Below are 20,709 nucleotides of genomic sequence, written 5' to 3'. Positions count from 1 at the left end.
GTGGCATATTTCCTCATTGCTATTTAATTATACCAAGGTCATTGGCCTCTATCCCAGGAATGTTTTATTGTTATTTTAGATGTTTTATTGTTATATAATTCAACCTTTAATTTGTCTCATGACATATAAATGACCTTTTGGAGACTGACAACATCTGAAGAAGCTTAGCATAATTATTTACAAAAATGTAGCAGATGTTTACTGAAGAGAAAAAGAGTTGGGCAAAGGAGAAATAAAATAAAAAGATATAACTTAAAATGTATTAAAACACATTGACAAGAAGGAATAGAGAACAAATCAATACACAAAAGTATTGCTATTAGAACAACTGTCCTTGATATACAACTAAATGTGACTTATTATTATGACTTCCTTATATTACAAGTTGTAATTATATTGTTGGTTATGCTAATTGTTCATAAAACTGCCATAGGTTAATTGGCATTGTAACTTTGCTTGTTGTTACCTTTGTTATACTTACATCCTTAGTTTCATTCAATAATAAAGGTAAAAGCAGGTCTGTGTGGTGTCTATAATATAGCTCTTTATTGATAAGGTTGTTGCTATGATTTATATTTCATGTTATTTGTGGCCGTATTAAAATGTTTGCGTCATTGTGGTCGTAATGCTCTGGAAGTGGTCCCGGTATTACTTTAGAGGCTTTTTGTACGCAGGCAGGCACAAGCAAGGTGAGATATTTTATTATTGCCTTATTATGGATGTGCTGTACTGCACCATGAGACATTCTAAATGAATCATTCTCTGGTCCAGCCTTTAGCAGACATTAATGATCAGTCGTGTGTATTTTACAAAAAAGGTTTATACGCCTAAACTTGTGACATGAGAGAGACAAGTCGAGATATACCTAACAACTATGTTCCTGCACCAATTGGGAGAAAATTGAAACGTTGACCTATATATATACCTTTCCATTTTAGCAGTTTTTACAACTGTCCAATTAGTTGGGCAACTTCAATCAGTTTTCCTATTGTATTTCTCGTCCGGCAATCTGGAGTTACAGAGCAACAAAGACAGAGAAGGTACATTTCTGCCAACATTACATTTCAGTGGAAATTGCCTGTGTCTTACAGCGGGCCACTGTGGTGAATTGAGCTGCCGAGCGGGGCCGCAGACTGTGTCTTAATTTGCTCCACCTGTTCTCTTTGGCGGCTGCTGGGAAGAGCTGCCAGATCCATTAAACAGACCTAGAGGGCAGGAGCTGGATAGGAAAGGAGGCAGTCAGATGGGAACAGACACACATCATATGGTGGATTGGTGTGTTTGTGTGTGTGTATAGGAGTGAGAGAGAGAGAGTGAGGGAGGGATACTGTGATGCCAGAGCTGCTGCTGCTTTATTAGAAAGTTAGAGCTAAGAATATTTGTCTTACCTACGTGTTTAACTGTGTGACACCTGATCATTATCACACAGTGGAGATTTTTAAACATGATTGATGATGGCGTTGGGGTTGTGATTGCTGGTAGAGTCACTTCCTCAGGGGACCGCCGATAGGACTTAGTCTCCCTGCTGCATCTTTGTTCTGGAGTCCCATCGGGGGACAAACCAAGCAAAGTGTTGGAGCAGACCGAGCTCCTGCACGCTTGATTTAGCTCTAGTAATTGGACATGCTCTTTTTGACTTGGACAAAGTGATTACATGTTACCTATTCAGGCATTGTCCCTTGCAATTTATAGCAGATACTCGTAGCAACAATTTTTCTCCCAGATATGTCTGCAGTTTTTTACAGATTTGGTTGGTCCGCTGTTTCTGAAATATGAACGCATTAGGAATGGATTCCTGTCTGCCTTTGTAGGTGGCGAAAACAAATCATTTTCCTATCTCTCAGGGCTTTCCAGCCTCATCAAAAGGTTCAGAGGTTCATTTTCTGTCTTGCTGCATGAATTTTAAACTGCAGTCACTCATACAGCAGTTAGATGGACTGCTAAGGAGTGAGACTGATTGGTAATTAGTGGTTGCATTTGCATCTAGTCTCAATGGGTACCAGGCTGATCAATGTTGTGTCAGTGAGAGGCTTTCTGGAAAAAGTGCTAATAGGTATGAATTTAGTGCCTTGGCCAAGGACGACCTGGCTCAGCGGCTCAGGTCTGGTTGCAGCCTCCACTGGATGTGTAGTTACGTAAGGTCCTGCTGCTCTCGTGCGATGGACTGACAGCCCGTGTATTAATAATGATTCTCCACATACAGACTTCTATCCTTCGCCGCTCAGAAGGAATATGAATCAGTCGACTAATGAGAGGGCTGCCGTTCCCCTCCTGAGAGCAGACCAACCACTGCTCTCTGCGCCATGTGGGTGAACCCAAGTGGAATCGGACGCAGCCGAGGATGCAGCAAAATCCATGTGGTCATTTGTGGCGGCATGACGTTTTATCCATGAGTCCAGTCACCAGTAAATTGCCTGTGCTCTGAAGACAGGTTGAACCCCCCTCCGGCCCCCACTGACTGGTCGAACTCTTCTCCACACTTAACAATTGTAACTGGACTGCTATTGTTAGCAGTCTTGAAGCTGTAATTTTCAACAGAACAAAGGGTATTGCAACCGATTGATACATTTTTTATTCACAGACAGGCGCTTTTATGTGTTGTTCGGGGAGAAGAGATGTTTTAAGATGTGTGTTCTGCCCCTGGCGTCCACTGGCACATCTTCTCCTGACTCCTGTTTAAACTGAGTTCAAAATGATAATGAGGGCAGTGAGCAGCCAGCAGTCCCCCAGTGCTCTGGTGAGCAAAGCAAGAGCCACTCAGGACTCCTCTGGGCCACTAATTGGAACTCTAAATCATTGTGTCACCTGTCACTCAAGGCAGGCTGTGGGAATCCATAGACTGTCTGTGATCTCCAGCTTAGGGAGGGACGAGACGAGTGAAGGTGGGCTGTGCTCGGCTTTTAAAGCAGAGAAATTCTAATGACAGCGAGCTGCAGAGGACAGGGGAAGAGCACTGCACTTTACCAGAATAGTTCACCCTTATGCAACGGTAAGGGGCTTAAAGGCTGCGCCAACATGGCTGCCGATCTTCCATCAGTGTGGTTATTGATTGAAGATTGAGAGTTGGCTGCGGTCTCCAGGATCCTGCTGTTCCCCTGTCCTTCCTGTTCACCACCTTGGGGTTTATTTGTTTGGTTTTGGCTCTTCCTCACTTTGGTGTTGACTTTCTTTTATGTACTGTTGGCTGGAGACGGATGTAGACAACCATGCTTGTTTTGATATTCATGGTGTGGCCAGCTGCTTCAGCACTGTTGTGTTTACAGTATTCTTCTCTGATCCCAAACCATTTTGTGCTTGTGCCTCCACCAACCTGTAGTCTATAATCTGCGGAGAAGGACATGATAACCACATGCTGTGAGTGGTGTGAAGAATGGTTCTCTGGTCTTGAGAACTACATAACTTCACCCTTGATTTGAATTCTTCTTGATGGTCCCACTGCCTCGGGTTAACAAAATCCTAAAAGCAGTGTTCACATTTTTTGTTGCATCTTCCAAAAGGCGTTGGAATCAGAAATTAGAATTTAGAATACCTTTATCAGTGAGGAAATATACAATGTGACAGCAAAAGTAAATACTAATTAAGGTTCATGCATAAAATATTAGAGATATAAATTACACAAATTACACCCAGTAGTAGTAGTAGTAGTAGTAGTAGTAGTAGTAGTAGTAGTAGTAGTAGTAGTAGTAGTAGTAGTAGTAGTAGTAGTAGTAGTAGTAGTAGTAAGTAAGTAAGTAGCCATCGAGGTGGAGAACAATAAGTACAGTAGCAGTATTATTTAATAAGTGTAGCATGTAGAAGTAGTGTGATCCAAAGCCAGAACAACATGGTTGTTTTAACTATTTAAGAAACACTATTCAGTGTTGTATGAACTAATGGCAGGTGGACAAAAGGGTGGGTTTAGTAGGAGTCTGGATTTTCTTGCTTTAGAGTCCTGCCAGTCTCCCTGCTGATGGAAATGGAGACCCCCCCCCCCATGAGACAAACTATAAGGGGAATATATATGGAGTGAGAAGTGGAGAGATGGGACGTATTATGGTTTAAAAAAGGCAGAGCGTGGCTGGAGTAGGTGCAGTCTGAATACATACAGTAGAGCATAATTGGAAGCTGTGAGGTGACAGCTTCAGGGGGGCCTTCCTCTTGAACTTCACTTACCATCATAAATCAATTCAGATTTACAGTTGCTTTGCTCCTCATTTTGTCTACTGGTACAGTATGACTGGTCTAAATAAACAGTTTAGTAAGCTATGAATAAGTGCCGGAAACCTTTCCTGTTTTTCTGTCTGCCTCTATTCACACTTTATTACTCCTATTTCTGGTCTGCCAGAGTCAGCATTTAATGCCATGCGGATTCTTTGCCTCATGACTTTGCATTATTTCTACCTCAGGGTGAGGACTGTGCTACAATGTGTCCCCTGGGTCTATATGGGCCGAGCTGCATGTCCACCTGCTCCTGCCACAACCACGCACCGTGCTCTCCATTCGATGGCTCCTGTATCTGCAGGGAAGGTACAGTATAATTGACTCATTGATTAAGAGCACCTCCTGAGCTTTATTAGATATGCTACACTGACTGTACCTTTTACACCTTCACATCTTCACGGATGAACACTTACACTTACAGAGTTAGTACTGATTTTTTTGCGCTCTGTACTTGAGAATGTATGACTCAAATCATAGAGGATGTTATTTTTGTATACATAATGACTTATGCACCGGCAAATTACCCTGCCCTTTAATAATACCCTGCTTGAAAAAATACATTGGAGTTCCCACTTCCACTTACAAATTCCATTGTAATGTAAATGTAACCTTTAACTTAAAGATAACCTACATTTGTTTCCTTTATTTAATCAAATAAGACCTGCTATTACTGTGTATAGTATCAAAAATAGTTAGGTAGTTCGTTATAGTAAACAATCTTTAAAGTTATCTTCTCTGCACAAATCATTTGGGGAAATGTAAAACACTTTTTAAAAAAAGGTGAAGGCCTCACTGCTGAAAGTTCAATCTTGTTTACACTTGCCAAAGAAACGTACTTTTTCACGGGCAGCCAAGTTTTTGTTTAAATTTGGCGTCTAAAATGCTCCGAGGTCCACAGTTGATTTCCGACCTATAGAACCAAGCACAGGTCTTAATTTTGACCTGTTGTAGGCACTGCAGAAAAACGTCAAAGTCAATAATCCTGTTATGAAGATGAATGTCTGTACAAACATTGGATTAACCAATCCAGTGGTTGTTGAGATATTTCAGTGACCGAAGTGGTGAACCAACCATCTGACCAACATTTACCGGCCCAAATGCCATGCATTGCAACAAATGCATTTTATCAGAATGGAATAGTTTTTACCACTCATAGCAATTGATCATATCCCTTGAATTAGTCCCTTTAATTTATCTTAAATGCTGAAACCCCAGGCCGGGAACCACTGTACTGTACACTTCAAACTTTTGTTTTGTGTAATTCGAAGTGACTACATTTATGAATTGAATACAGCCAATTATAAAACTGTTCAATCTGTCTTTGCTCTGTCTAACCCCAGGCTGGCAGGGCGTGGACTGCTCGCTCCTCTGTTCCAGCGGTACGTGGGGTCTGGGCTGTAATCTGACATGCTTATGTGCCAATGGAGCTGCATGCGACCCTATAGACGGCATCTGCACATGTTCACCTGGGTGGAGAGGAGAGCACTGCGGCGAGTCCTGCCATGTAAGTCTCTCTTTTATCTTTGCTGCACCATTCAAGGCATGCCTTATTTTGCCCATATGTGAAGTTTTAAAGGTATGACAATGAGTTGTTTTCATTGTCAGGATGGCACCTATGGGTTGGAGTGTCGTGAGCGCTGTGACTGCAGCCATGCTGACGGCTGTGATCCAGTGAGTGGATACTGTCGCTGCTATCCCGGCTGGACAGGTCAGTAATGCTTTAAAAAAAAAAACTAATCAGAGCAGGCTGGGAATAAGGATGGAAATAACCTCTAAGATCTAAACACTTTGTATTTGTCCCTATCATCAAATCAAAGACATCAGAAATAAAGACGTGGTTATGATCCAAAACAGGAGAATATACCGGGGCAATGGATTGAGTTTTACACTATCTTTACAGAATGTCTAAGCAGTGTTTTGTTCATTAAATGTTGAATTTATTTTTGCCACTGAGCCGACGGGTGTGTAAATGAAAAATGTTGAGAATGGAGCTCTAAATTAATTCTCTTGGATAACAATCTCCGTGCTGGTATGCATTCATGCTTATTACATCCATTATTGGTTATACATCTGAAGTGACTCGCCGGATAAATATTTGGAGACAGAATCAAATCGTTGGCCCAGAGTCCTCTCATAAGTTTTAATCACGGCCTCTGATACTTTTATTTTTTATTTGTGGTTCTGTTAATTATTCAAAGTTCCTGGTTGTTGTGCAATCTGACTGAGCCAACTGCCGTATTTATTCATTTGAGTGTTCGTTCTTTCCGAGTTGTCACAGATGTATTGAAAGTAGACCTCAGCTGGAAATGAAAATGTTATTGCAGCCAGTAGCAAATTACACAGACAGGAACACGGATACAAATGACACTTAAATGGATAAACATTAAAAAAGCAGAAAGCCTACTATTTGGTAAGCGGGGTTATTAACTGATAGTCTGGTTGCAAATAAGGTGCACTGAGCTAGTGTGCAAAGAGCAAGGGTATAAATAATACGAATGACAACAGAATAATATGCATGGGCGTCCTGTTTGAACTCTTTGCCCCTCTAGACACACATTCTTACTTTTACATGTCGGCTCATTGTTTCTTGTCATTTCAAAACATTTGTTTACAGCGAAGGAGGTGGAAGTAGGAAAGTGTGAATGTCACAGCAAGGGTGAGGATCATTATGCTCAAAAATGAAGCGTCGCATCTGAATGTCAAATACAGGGGCTATCCGAGGACCGGGTCTCTGAGCCTGGGTGGAGAGGTGCAGTCAGGGAGGGAATAGATTCAGCAGGAAAAGGTCACGCCTGCGAGCTCTCCGCAGCCTCCTCCATTCAGCCTCTTGAGCTTAGGGCATTTATTCTGGGAAACAATGTGGGTTTTATTATCTGCAAAAGCGGTGCCGGCAAAACGTTCCTCTCATGCTCTGAATCCTGCCCAGGTCGGACCATCTGTCAGCCTTAATTGAGTCACCGGGGTGCGTGGCTGGGGGCAGCATCTAGCCTATTGGGCCGGACAAACACACATGCATGCGCTCTTCAACCGTAGAGGCTTGACAATTGGCTCTCTGAAGGAAACAGCACCTAGAGAGAGGAAGATGTGGGTTTCATCTCAGGAGTCAGGGATGAAATAAAATGGCTATTTACAGAAACTGTGGAGTTGTTTTTCTCTTGTAAACACGGTCATATCACTGAGCATGCTAGCTCCAGAGCTGGTATTGCATCCTACTATGCTGTCAAGTTGCTCTTTTTATTATAGTGTCTTTTGCATAAAGCAACTCTAGATATGTGAGCGAGTAAGTCGTCTATAACCCACACAGTTGTTGCTGAACTGTCGTAAGTCTGACATCAGCCTACAAAGATGAGGAGTGCTGCGACTGGACACTCAATGCAGGGTCTTCAACCCAGTCCATGTTTAATAGGACTTTTATTTTATGAAGAGATCCCATGTCATAGAGCAGGTAATGTGAGTGTGTGTTTACATGCACTGAGAGAGAGAGAGAGAGAGAGAGAGAGAGAGAGAGAGAGAGAGAGAGAGAGAGAGAGTCTTAAAGCGGCAGAGAGAGGTTTGCGTTTCTCTGCTCACTCTGTACAAATTGGATAGTGGGACCTCTGGCACTTCTCAGTGAAAAGCCTCCTTTGAAGATGCTTCAGTTCTGGCTTCTCTCGCTCTTTCTTCTTCTCCCTCAGTAGGCATCTAAAGCCCCTCTGTTTGTCACCATTAGACTGAAAAGTGTGATGCTCTGTCTGCATTCCTTTTCTGACAGTGAAGGCAGTGAGGGTTTGTTCTGCCTGACCTAGCAGAACCTCAAACACACTTGCACAAGCCTTGCCCTCCTTTTGATGTCATGGCAGGGGCTCCGACTGAATCACTGCCACCGTGCCCCCCCCTCATCAGCACTAACATTTCCTTTCCTTTACTCCTGTGTTGCAGCCCTAAGGCGCCCTGGTTACTGTATAACATTAGTCCCCAGAGTTTAGCTCAGGTTTAATTCAAAGGTACTGCTCTAATGCCGCTTTAATGGCCACACCATTCTCAGATATTCTCACTCAAAGAAAATTTCAAATGAAGCTTCGAACTAAGGGCTGCTTGAAAGGTGTGTGTGTGTGTGTGTGTGTGTGTGTGTGTGTGTGTGTGTGTGTGTGTGTGTGTGTGTGTGTGTGTGTGTGTGTGTGTGTGTGTGTGTGTGTGTGTGTGTGTGTGTGTGTGTGTGTGTGTGTGTGTGTGTGTGTGTGTGTGTGTGAGACTGTAAGTGTGTGACTGCAAGTGTGCATATGTGTTGGAGCAATATATATTTTATATTTTTAGTCTGCCTCCATGTGCAGTACATGTGATGTTGCCCCTCAGTTTTTTGAAGGCATGGGTTTGACTGACAGAAAGCATGCTGCTTTGACGGATATGCTAATGCCTTAATGTGCACAGCTAGAGTACTGTACAGTATGGATGCAGTGTTTTGCATTTGTTGATTGGAGATGCAGCAAACACCAAACACACACAGTGACACTTGCAGACTGCGCTCTTGTAGCCTGAGGTACTCGCTCGTCTCTGTGCACTACCCCGGCTCTGCTGAAAGAGAATGGGAGACAAGCTTGGCTTCTCCGGAGACCCAACCTTGTTAATCAACACAGTGAACTGGCAGGGAGCTCCAGTCAGATCAAAAATAAAATGCCATTTGAAAGGGAAACAGAGTCAGAGAGGATGGGCTGAACTAAAAAAAAAACACTCACCAAGCTGCTTCTTATTCAGGAATTGAATCAATTGAGGATCCTTGCTGGGTGAATAACCCTCCAAAGATCCACGATGATCAGGCATTGTGAATGCTGTCCTTTTGATGATGTGTTCTTACAGATGGCAGGCTATTTAGAGTATTTCATACAACAAGTCTTTGCTTTTCAGTGCGCATTCGCTGAATATTTTCGTGTCATTTTCCTGCAGGAATCCACTGTGATAATGTGTGCCCACAAGGCTTCTGGGGACCCAACTGTTCAGTCAGCTGTTCCTGTCAGAACGGAGGATCCTGCTCTCCAGAGGACGGGACATGTGTGTGTGCACCTGGATACAGGGGGACGTCCTGCAAAAGAAGTGAGCCTCCTTCTCTTTCATTAAACCACCCTTTTCTTTATCCAAACAGCACAAGCCTTTGAGCTCCGCCGTAACAAACCCCATCACAGAATTGACCTTGCTTTGATCTTTGCAGAATTGTTGAAGGGTGAGCCTGCTGAGGAGAACACTCAGTTGTCGGCCATAACTGCTTGAGTGTAAACCCTTCATCACTGCTATCACTTAATCAGTGTCTTTACCCCGACAGAAACACACACACACACACACACACACACACACACACACACACACACACACACACACACACACACACACACACACACACACACACACACACACACACACACACACACACACACACACACACACACACACACACACACACACACACACACACACACACACACACACACACACACACACACACACACACACACACACACTACTCAACCCCCTGCCCTGTCCTCAACAGCCAAGTCGCAGTGGGAGACTCGCAGTCCTCACCCAAGGCTCATCAGAGGGCGTGCTCACTGGGAGTGCTATCCCTGCTTTTTGAACAGGGTCGGTCTGGGGCTGCTCTCAAGTGATGAGCTCACTGATTGACAGTGAAATTCACAGTCACAAACGTGTAAACATCAATTTGAGCGGGATGTAAGACAGAGAATCAAACGAGCTCTCTCTGTTTTTGTGTGTGTATGTGTGTGTGTTTGTGAGGAAGTTATTACTCCTCCAAATTCAATGTTTACGCAGAAAATGTTCTCATCAGGGGAAAACCTCATAACCGCAGTCATGCTGTTTTCTCCTGTAGAAACTTTAATTGGAGGATTAAATCCTCCTCCAGATGATAAAGGTGTATCCCACCTGGTGCTTGAAATCAAATCAAAACCCTTGGGGTACATTTAACATTGCAGTGTTGTCAAGCAACTACTAAGGTTGTCTTTGACAATTCCTAAAAGGTTTCTTGCTTTGAAAATACCTGATTGTCTCCTGAGAGTGGTGATTATTGGAGTAGGAATATAACCAAATCACCAGCTATGAAAATAGATACATAACATTTCATTTTTTAAGGGTCTCATACTGAAATTAAAATATATTTTTAATATAACTGCATTCTCCTATCATGCTTGCACAGTTAACACTCTTTGTATAAAACGTTAGTATAATCACCTTTCTACCACCTTTTAAATATATCTTAACGGTCCACATTATTTCAGTAAAATCTGCATTAACACGCAGTGATGTGTTTCCTAAGGTTTATAGATCATCAAGACTTAACATAAAAGGGACTTTCATGATTCTCTTAACTATTTTTACTACTCCATCTCTGGCAGCGGATGAAATGAGAGTGATTACGATAAAGACTGACTTTTCTGCTTCCTCCCTCCATTCACCCTCTCTACTCATTCTTGATTTTTCTATATAATCACTCACTTGTTATTGCCTGTTACAGTATTATATACCTCTTGTTGCACCAAAAGTTGTAGACTGACCCTCTCTCCTCTCCTTCAACGCTCTCTCTCCTGCAGTCTGCTCTCCGGGGTTTTACGGGCACCGCTGCAGCCAGTCGTGTCCGCAGTGTGTGCACAGCACCGGGCCCTGCCACCATGTCACTGGACACTGTGAGTGCCTGTCTGGCTACTCCAGTTCACTCTGCAACCAAGGTGAGTAGCCTTGCTGAAAAACCATGTCTGAAAATACCTGCTGTTTTGTGTTTACAGGAAATATGAGAAAAAGTAGATAGATAGATACTTTATTGATCCCAATTTGGGAAATGTTTGCGTTGCAGCAGCATAAGACAAGGCAATAAGAGAAATTCAGACACAAGAAATAAACAGTCCAAAATGTTTCTGAAATAGAAATAAAATAGCATTTACAAAATATATACATGTGGAAAATATACAGTATAAGTATATAAAATACAAAACATGTCGTATAACGTACGTATTACCCAGTAAAAATGATATGGACTTTAAAGTTGCTATATCCCACAATGTCTTAAGGTTCATTTAAAAATCTAAAAAGTCTTCTATCCCAGCATTTTGTGGGAGCGCCTGTACCTTTCCCTTCAGCCCTCGCTATGATCAGTGGCTCTAATAAGATCAAATGGATGACCTGCTGCCTCTCCCACTGGCACCTGAGCCTTGAAACTTTAAATAATGGCTATTATCAGTGCACTCCAGACCAAAAAGAAATGAAAACACCTTCAACAGGATCCTGAATACCCACTATTTTAGACCAATAATTTGTCAAGTAAATGTTGCCATCCCTCTGCCTAATCTGCAAAGAGAGCTGCATGCAAATTAGTTTTCATGAAAGAAACAACACATGTGCAGAACAAATGTCTTCTTCTCAAATAGAATTCAAGGCAAACAGGAAATGTATTAATTTTTGTATTGCCTTGATGTTTGAATCACATACAAGATGTAGTTGACAGAAAACATCCTAACCTTTGTACAGTTTCTTATTTAGCCTCAGATGTGTGTGATTAACATGGTGCACTTTTACAAATAGTAAGACATGTTAGCATATCTTACTTCAACAATTAAATTCAGTGCTAGAATATTTGGAATATAGTGTGGTGACATTTTCTTAAATATGTTACTTACCAAACATTTAAAGGGAAACATATACAGTTGTTGCATGTCAAATGTCAACTACATATTAACTTTTTATTTACTTTTGTTACATATAAATCGGATTTCAGTGCATCATGGAGGCTTTTTGTCTGTCCATGAGCCACCCTTCAATAGCTTAATGTCAACAGTTTGTCCACTTGTGATTGATGATTTATGTGTCCGAAGGTGTTTGTCATGTCAGGGATTCTTCACCGGCTATAAAGAGCAGTGAAAATCACTGAATTGAGAAAGGACACATATAAGCGTACTGTAGATATCACTTCTAATGATACACCATTTTCTTTTAAAAGAAAGGCATAAAGGAACTTTTGGATTCCCTGTCATGGCTTTGAGCAATGTCTTTCGAATAAAACTTTAATAGTTTTGCTGAAGGATGAGGAAAAAGAAAAAAAATGAGAGCCCTAATTTGTCTGGTCTGTAATTACTGGTAGACGGTAGGCCGCGAGGGACGAAGGTGGCCAACAACACACACACATTCTCCTCTTGTCGAACCCTGTTATCGTCGTATCTTGTCCGCTGCCCAGCACACACAGTCCCCGCCTAATGAAGCTCTCCTGGTGTGTTGAGGCTTGAATCCCCAGAAGCAGCAGTATGGGGAGCCAACCTCATGGCCTAATGACAACCTGCTTGAAAGAGCTCTCGAGAAGAGAGGAAAACCAGTTGAAATGTAATCATTAAAATCAACCCACATGAAAATGAGTCAGACCCATTTCCTTCACAGCCAGCCACCTTATCTGATTTTTCTAACGCTGGGCTATTCTCTTTATATGAGACCTTTGATGTATCTGCTGGTGCTGCAGCTCCCTGATCCCGATGCTTAGATACACCTTGTTTCAATTTGTCTCACGGACCAATATGGAAACACAATGGTGGTTTCACTGGGAATGAGATATTTTATTCAAGAGTGCCGGAGAGCATTGACATATTAATTTCATGAAAAATGTATAGAGTGGTCTGTGTACATGGTCTATTTTAATTATGTGGCACATCACTCATTTCACTCTAGTGAGTGGAAATGGGGCAGCGGTGCCACAGGAGGCAGTGATTGACTCCTCCTTTTGTTTAAACAGATCACTTCACTTCATGTCCACTCTAATAGAACAATGTCATCCATTAGAGCAATATGTGTACACAACCTTTCACAGAATGAGTTTGCTTGCATAAATGGACTCGCAATAATTTGTCCAAGTTTGATGTCATAATGTTAATGGCTTTTATTATTTTCTGCATGTGAGTGATAATATGCAGATAAGGGTTTTGTGAAGTGATTCTTTTTCTTTTTGTGTGCGTGTGTTTTGCAGTTTGTCCAAGTGGCAGGTATGGGAGAGCCTGTGCTGAGATCTGCCTTTGTACCAACAACGGCACCTGTAACCCCATCGATGGCTCCTGCCAATGCTTCCCTGGCTGGATAGGAGAGGATTGCTCTCAGGGTATAGCTTCTCTCGTTCACCTTGTGTTTGATCGGCTTATTTGATTTGAAATCCCCTCTCATTGTCTGTCTCCACTCCTAATTTCCCCCTTATATCTACCTTCATATGCATTAATCATTTTCATGACCCTACACACATCCGAGGAACTACCCTCAGCCCGGGCTGATGTAAAACTGATAGCTTGCTTAAATGATTGTTGTAATACATGATGCTCTTTGATTTACAGCGCTGGAGGCCAAAGATCATTAGCAGAGCTTTGAGCTGTCATGCCTTGAAAAGTCTGTGTGGTTTTTATTGCATGAACTACTTATATACAAAAAACTTATGATCAGATTGATGACACATTACTAATGCTTCACTTTGGGTTATTCAACCTGACACATACGTCTGCTCTTTATCTGCTAGTCTAAATGGAGCCATTTCCATTTTTCTCCCATGGGAGACAATAAAGTTACCTTGACCTGAACACTAACCTTAACATATTTGCTCTAGGAGGGAGGTTCTGCAAGGATCTTTGTTAAGTGCATGCATTATTTGTATGTGTAGAAAATATTTAGACATTCTATCAAACATATGGGTGATGTTTCGTGTGTGTGTGTGTGTGTGTGTGTGTGTGTGTGTGTGTGTGTGTGTGTGTGTGTGTGTGTGTGTGTGTGTGTGTGTGTGTGTGTGTGTGTGTGTGTGTGTGTGTGTGTGTGTGTGTGTGTGTGTGTGTGTGTGTGTGTGTGTGTGTGTGTGTGTGTGTGTGTGTGTGTGTGTGTGTGTGTGTGTGAGGATGTGTGAGGATGTGTGACCATGGGCTTGACTGTGTCTCTGGCGTCTGCAGCCTGTCCCTCTGGGCACTGGGGCCCTGATTGTCTCAACTCGTGTAACTGTCACAACGGAGCCCAGTGCAGTGCCTACGATGGGGAGTGCAGGTGCAGCCCCGGCTGGACCGGACTCTACTGCACACAGCGTGAGTCTCTGCCGTCCAGTCACGTAGACACACACTGTCATCTACTGGCAGTCCCACAGAACTGCAGCAGATGACATGTGAGAATCATTTTGGGCAACCGGATGATGTTAGGTTTTTATTTACTCCCCTTTTTTCTTCAGAGGGAGCAACATCCAAATAACGCTAATGGTCACCCCATTGATTTGCTAATTATACATTCCAGTCATTCACACAGGCATAGTGCACATCATCAACATCAGTCAACTCATTTGAATTCCATTATCTAACGCCCCAAGGGTCTCTGTGGTGTCATGCGTCTGCTCTTTTGCATGGAAATGACTTTTGTTTGAACTGTTTTGCTTTTTTCTCACATAGACTTTCACTATTTCCAGTCATCTCATTCTTTATCTCCATGTTATGCTAACAGCATAACCACGTTTTCTGCTGAAGCAGGAAATGTATAATTTCCATTCATTCACAGTGTCCTTTATTGAGTGTGCTGCAGAGACATTAAATAGTATTGATTTCTGTTTTCCCCTGAGATATGACCTTGACTCTTTACAATGTCTTCCCCTCTCTTTGTTTTCTCCTCCCCTCCCATCACAACATTTTCACATCTGTGTCCAGGTTGTCCTTCAGGGTTCTACGGCAGAGACTGCTCTGAAGTCTGTCGCTGCCAGAACGGTGCAGATTGCGACCACACGACTGGCCAGTGTGCCTGCCGCACAGGCTTTATTGGGACGAGCTGTGAGCAGAGTTGAGTAGGCCCACCACATTTTATAGCCAAGCAAAAATTACCTTGTGCTGTGTGTGTCCATAAACACTTTGGCTCCCACTCCCTAAGTGCTTTAATTTTGATGGATGTAGTAATGCACCTCTCTCCCATGCAGAGTGTCCTGCTGGTACATTTGGATACGGCTGCCAGCAGCTTTGTGAGTGCCTCAACAATGCTACCTGTGACTACGTGACGGGGACGTGCTACTGCAGCCCTGGATATAAAGGCATCCGCTGTGATCAAGGTGAGGGGTGATCGAGATGATCGAGGCTCTCCACTGTATTATCACTCAGACACAGATGTGTACACATTGTTTAAACAACCCACTCTGTGTGTTTTCTCTGTAGCAGCTCTGATGATGGAGGAGCTGAACCCGTACACTAAGATTAGCCCAGCACGAGGTTCAGAGCGCCAATCTGCCGGAGCTGTTATGGGCATCATCTTTCTGCTCCTCATCATCATGTCCATGCTCAGCCTGTTTGTGTGGTACAGGCAGAGGCAGAGGGAGAAAGGCCATGAGATCCAGCCCAGTGTGTCCTACACACAGGCGATGCACATCACCAACACAGACTATTCCCTGTCTGGTAAGCTGTTTTACAAACTATAAATATTCTCACTATGGACACATGCTGCATACTAGGGTGGAAATGTAGATCTACAACAATTAGCTAATAACAAAAATCCTTCCTCCAAACAAAAATATCAGAACCAAAAATATGAAATATCAAAATATCTGTGTTTTTGTAGGTGTTGATTGGTCAAAACAATCATTTTAACTATTGATACATGTATTGTTGGCAAAGACAGATATTTGTGATAAGATCTTTGTGCATGCACTAATATGAAAATAGTACACAAAAATATTGAAAAAAAAAAAATCAAACCTTGCCTGTTGTTTGACCCGCAGAGTGTGGCAGTACGGTAGTGAGGAACAGCGCTGCGGAGGTCAACCCGGCACAGGGCAGCGTTGGCAGCAGTGGGCAGTGCTTCTCCAACCCCAGCTACCACACTGTGGCCCAGTGCAACGTGGTCTCAACCATCTCCAGCAACCTGGACGGCACTCTGACCCTCAAAGTAAGATCACTCTTCATATTTAAATACATTTAACGTAACTATATCATTCATCCATTTACTAAGTATAAAAGCAACACACACTGTGCTCTTTCTTTCACAGCCGGGCACTTTGAAAAGTCGGAACGGCGCGGAATGGAGAGCCTACTGCAACCTCAATGACCTCGGTCAGTTTACCTCTCTTACTTACGATAAAACAACATACACAGCCCCATTTTTAGACTTTGTAGAACCGTCACTTCAAGGGCAAAGGCACATGAGTCGTTAGCACAAACGTCATATCGGCACATCCTGGACACAGCTACCCTGTTCTGAATGAAGATGAACTGAGGGTTTCTTGTTAGACATAACCTTTGCTCTGATTTTGATAAGATATGCGGGTTGGACAGGGAGAGCTGTGATGAGGAGGTGTACAGGGTCACTGCGAGCTCATTAGTCCTCTTTCACTTCCCCCAGTGGCACATCTCTCTGTGATGCCTCACTCTGGGTCAGAAACTGCCCTCCAGGGCTGTGAATTATAGATAATTAAGTGTGACAGAAAATGACTCTATAATAGCTTAAATCTTTTCTTCAAATACCCATATTAGATTTATAAACATTACACAAACATGTAATAAGTATTTTATAATGCATCACTCATATTATATGTACTGTAGTTGTTTAAGAATCTTCCTATAGGCAACCAAAAGTGAGGACTGCTGTATAAAGACCGAACAATAACAACGAAGAATATCATAATTGTTAATAATGTAAAACATGTCTTCATACTGTAGGAGAAATTATCATTTTCAACACAAAGTGTACATTAATGAACACTAAATTACCTCCGGCCATAAATGAACAGATATATAATACTGTGTGTATTTTCGGAAAAGAAAGTATAATTTCCACATTTAAAATCCATAAAAGAGCATAGATTCCTACCTAATTAAATTAAAAATAAAATACATATCTTTTCATTTCTAAAGTTTTCCTAGACACAAGATGTTTGCTACCTCACAATAAGCCCATTCTTGATGTATGTGCAAAGGCGGCTGCAAGTTCTTTTACATTACTTTTGTAAGAATTGCAAATTGGATTAAGAATGACTTCCAAAATAGTTGTGAAGACACAAATCACAGCACAGAAAAACTCCATGTTCAGCAGTTGAATGTGAAAACAGCCTTGTGTCAAACTCTGCATGTACAGTATGTACTTCACAGTGAAACACAAACATCCAACTGGAGGAACACGAAGAAAAACATATTTGCAAGTTAAGGGAGGTCGACTTTAAATATGTGTCTCTTGGTTTGTGGTGATACAAACTGAAAGAGATTGGAAATACTGTCAATCACAAATCTAAATGTCCATGACTCATTCTCTGTCGTGCTTGACTTAAAGTCTGATGTCTTGATTTGCACATTTTAATTTAGTGTGAGAGCACACAGCAGATTGATCATAGCGACAAGCTCCTCTCAGAAAGCAGTGCTGTATGTTAATTGATGTAGCGTTAAACAGGCTTGTCCTCTCTTCATGATGTGTTGTTGTTTGGCACACATCCCATTATGACCACAGTCAATTATGCAACCTTGTAAGCCTTGAGGGAAACATGTACAGTAACTCCTCATAGTCTTAATATTTTCCTAAATAATGACAAACATAGCACTTTTTAATTAGATGTTTTCTGTAAACGCTCATGCATTTGGGGAATTAATTTATGGTTTTTAACAATATTTTGACATTCTTTACAGATGTTCAACAGGGGGAGACACAGAGAAGCTCCAACAAAGGTAAATGATGTATTATATATAACAGTGTGTGTATGTGCTGTGTGTATGTAGGAAGGTTAGCAGACATGCTGCATGTGGTATCCTGTTTAGCTTCACCAGCACCAATATGCTCGACATGTCAATTTCCCCATTTGGTTTAATTTCCCATCGGAGACTCTCTCACCCCGAACCCATATCCTTATATTCTCCATGATTTATTTGAAAACTCTCTGCACTTTGGACAAGATCATGGTGGGCTGGGGTTTTGTTCCAACAGTAATTGCTGTCTATGGCTCAGTGCCCGATACGTCATTTGGTCTCCCACACTGTGCAGTGGCTGCTGAATGTGAGGGACCCAGGGGTATGGAGAGTGGTCTGGAGGAGCTCTGCTGCGGTCTCTAATGAGGCCTCTTATCAGACTGATGAGACTGTTATGGATGAGATGAGCCTTCCACTCTTTTCCCCTTTGTACTCTGATTACTATCTACCACCATTAGTCACCTGGCGGAGACAAAAAAAAGCACAACTCTTCACAATGTTCCTTGCCATTCTCCAGACCGTACTAATGTCTATTTAAATTGTAGTGGTCATATCAGAGTTGAGCTTTAATACGCCTGCAATAAGTCCGTGACAATTCCTTAATCTTTATTGATGGCGAATATGTCCTTGTCTCACGGCTACTGCAGATTACATCAAGAGCTCCATGTGCAGCAACAGCTCCTGCTCCCTGAATAGTGAGAATCCATACGCCACCATTAGAGACCCACCAGGCCTGGCTTGCAAGCACACAGAGAGCAGCTATGTGGAGATGAAGTCCCCCTCCCACCGGGAAGTGCCCTTTGGAGGCACTGCCACCCTCTTGGGCAGTGCGGACAGGAATGTCTATGATGTTGGTGAGTGCGTGATTGCTCTGCTGCGTGGAGCTCAGCGGGTTCCTGCAGCTCGTAGCCTTGCTGGTCATGCTCCCTGCTGAGGGCCTGTGCAGACTTTGTAAGCCTTTATAAGGGGAAATGTGAGCTGCCTCTATTGCATGTGCTTCTCTTTTCTCCTTTTGTTCCTCAGCCTGTGCCTGACACTCTTCCTCTGTGTTTCTCATGTTCCTCTCCTACTTGTGTTCCTTCCTTCTTTCCTAAACTACTACAGAGCCAACAGTGAGCGTCCTGCAGGGACCCAACGGCATGGCCACCGGCTTCTCCCAGAGCCCCTATGACCTCCCCCGCAGCAGCCACATCCCCAGCCACTATGACATACTTCCCATGCGTCACAGCCCCACACACACACCCCTGCCACCCCCAGAAAGCCCCAGCTCCCTGCTCTAGAGGGCAAGACCCCCCGCCCCGGCTCACAGGGAGCGGCAATCGTCAACCAACTTTCAACCAACGGCCCTCCCTCTGTCTCCGAGTGTGTTCAATTAGATACTGAGATGTTGAGATGGAGGGACAGCCACAGCTCTTCTGGACCCTACTCTCTCTGGCTCCTTCACTCACATTTTTTGGAGGAAGTGGAGGAAAGAATGTCCCACACACCAGCGACCATTCAACCATTTTATTTTCCTATAGAACTGATCACTCAAACTGCAGCCCGGCCTCTTTATGGACCTCCTGAAGTGGAACATGATGGTTCCGTACAGCAGCGTACATGGACTGGGCGGACAGGTCATTTACAGGGAAACAGACATCCTCACACTCATTTCTACCCCATGATATAGGGTTACTATTCAAGGGCAACCAAGTGTTTATAATGCGCCCTAAACAGAAGTGATTTTCTCCACAGGAAAGTAAGGTATATACTAACCTTGACTATTTTGAAACGGGTGAGATTTACTATATACACATCAGAGTTTATGAAGTGCCACTGTGTGCAGAAGCTGCAGATCACATGCAGCTGACTGGGATTATGGTCTGCTCTGAGGGGAGAATGGTTGAGTCAAAAAGAAAAGGACTCTCTGTGATAAATGTTAAACACAGAAATCCAGCAGAAAATTCAATAAATAAATGAAAATAAAAATAAAAACAGATACAGTAACTATGAGTTCCCTCCTCACTGATGAAGTGATCAGATATTGTGTTGTTTTTTATGTGAAAGCATTTTCTTCTTGCAAATGTCTTAGTTTACATTTTTTAAATATTGGGTGTTAAGAAGGGATTGCTTTTACCTTTTATGTTTTGTATTTATAAAGCTAATGGGCTTATTTATTTATTTATATTAGTAATTGTGACTTTTAATTAATGTGACACTAGAGTTAAAAGAAAAGATGAGCATGATCAGATAATGGATACCCACTGATGTAGATAACACACAATTTATCTTTTTGTGAGATGATCAGTGTCATTTCGTGTGTGTTTTTGAAGTTATTAAAAATGTTCTTTCTCTCTGTCAGATTGTAAATTAAATATAAAGTTTCAGCTGACCAATTCAAGACCCACGATATCCTGTGCAGTATTTACAAAGGGAACCACTCTGTATGTAAAAAGTCAATTTCTGGAATCATTTATGTTTGTATCAGGCAAATTAACGTATATATTATTGAACTGAATTTATTCATTCACTATGTGAATTCCATTTCACCCCCTGTAGAAGCAATAACATGTTGACAATCGATGCCCAGGCATTTCTTTAGTGCTGGACATTATGACATCTTTGACCAGTGTGGTGACAGTGGATCATATTTTACGTGACTGTTTTTCCTTTGAGGAACTTTTTTCCAATTGCTGTCATATCAATGCTGCTTGTTGTTTTGGTACTTACGTTTCAAATTAAAAGCCTACTCTGCCATCAGACACCTGGTTTGGTCAGGTTCTCGTGTCAGTGTTAGACAGGATGTCTCTTTTCATCTGTGGCTGTGAATATTAAAATGTCAGGGGTATGA

General features: G+C 42.4%; 1 protein-coding gene across 7 annotated transcripts in view; it reads left to right on the top strand.

Annotated features, from left to right (window-relative positions):
- megf11 (multiple EGF-like-domains 11) overlaps nt 1–20,709 on the top strand; it is an 85,042-nt gene extending 64,333 nt beyond the window's left edge. For 3 of the 7 annotated variants that reach the window (XM_071203520.1, XM_034086038.1, XM_071203519.1), the window contains 15 exons: nt 4,386–4,506; nt 5,541–5,704; nt 5,806–5,908; nt 9,121–9,267; nt 10,773–10,907; nt 13,184–13,312; nt 14,139–14,267; nt 14,874–15,002; nt 15,137–15,265; nt 15,369–15,605; nt 15,929–16,095; nt 16,196–16,259; nt 17,823–17,861; nt 18,527–18,733; nt 18,984–20,709. In XM_071203520.1, coding sequence (XP_071059621.1) covers nt 4,386–4,506; nt 5,541–5,704; nt 5,806–5,908; nt 9,121–9,267; nt 10,773–10,907; nt 13,184–13,312; nt 14,139–14,267; nt 14,874–15,002; nt 15,137–15,265; nt 15,369–15,605; nt 15,929–16,095; nt 16,196–16,259; nt 17,823–17,861; nt 18,527–18,733; nt 18,984–19,159 — 2,076 coding nt within the window. In that variant the 3' untranslated portion in view covers nt 19,160–20,709. The remainder of the gene's footprint in view (nt 1–4,385; nt 4,507–5,540; nt 5,705–5,805; nt 5,909–9,120; nt 9,268–10,772; nt 10,908–13,183; nt 13,313–14,138; nt 14,268–14,873; nt 15,003–15,136; nt 15,266–15,368; nt 15,606–15,928; nt 16,096–16,195; nt 16,260–17,822; nt 17,862–18,526; nt 18,734–18,983) is intronic. The other 4 variants (XM_034086041.1, XM_071203521.1, XM_034086042.1 and 1 more) reach the window with 2 other exon arrangements.

This window comes from Pseudochaenichthys georgianus, chromosome 6 (genome assembly GCF_902827115.2).
Source record: "Pseudochaenichthys georgianus chromosome 6, fPseGeo1.2, whole genome shotgun sequence".
In the NCBI taxonomy this organism is placed as follows: Eukaryota; Metazoa; Chordata; class Actinopteri; order Perciformes; family Channichthyidae; genus Pseudochaenichthys; species Pseudochaenichthys georgianus.
The sequence above is the reverse complement of the archived record's forward strand: the minus strand, read 5'-3'. Positions and strand labels throughout refer to the sequence as shown.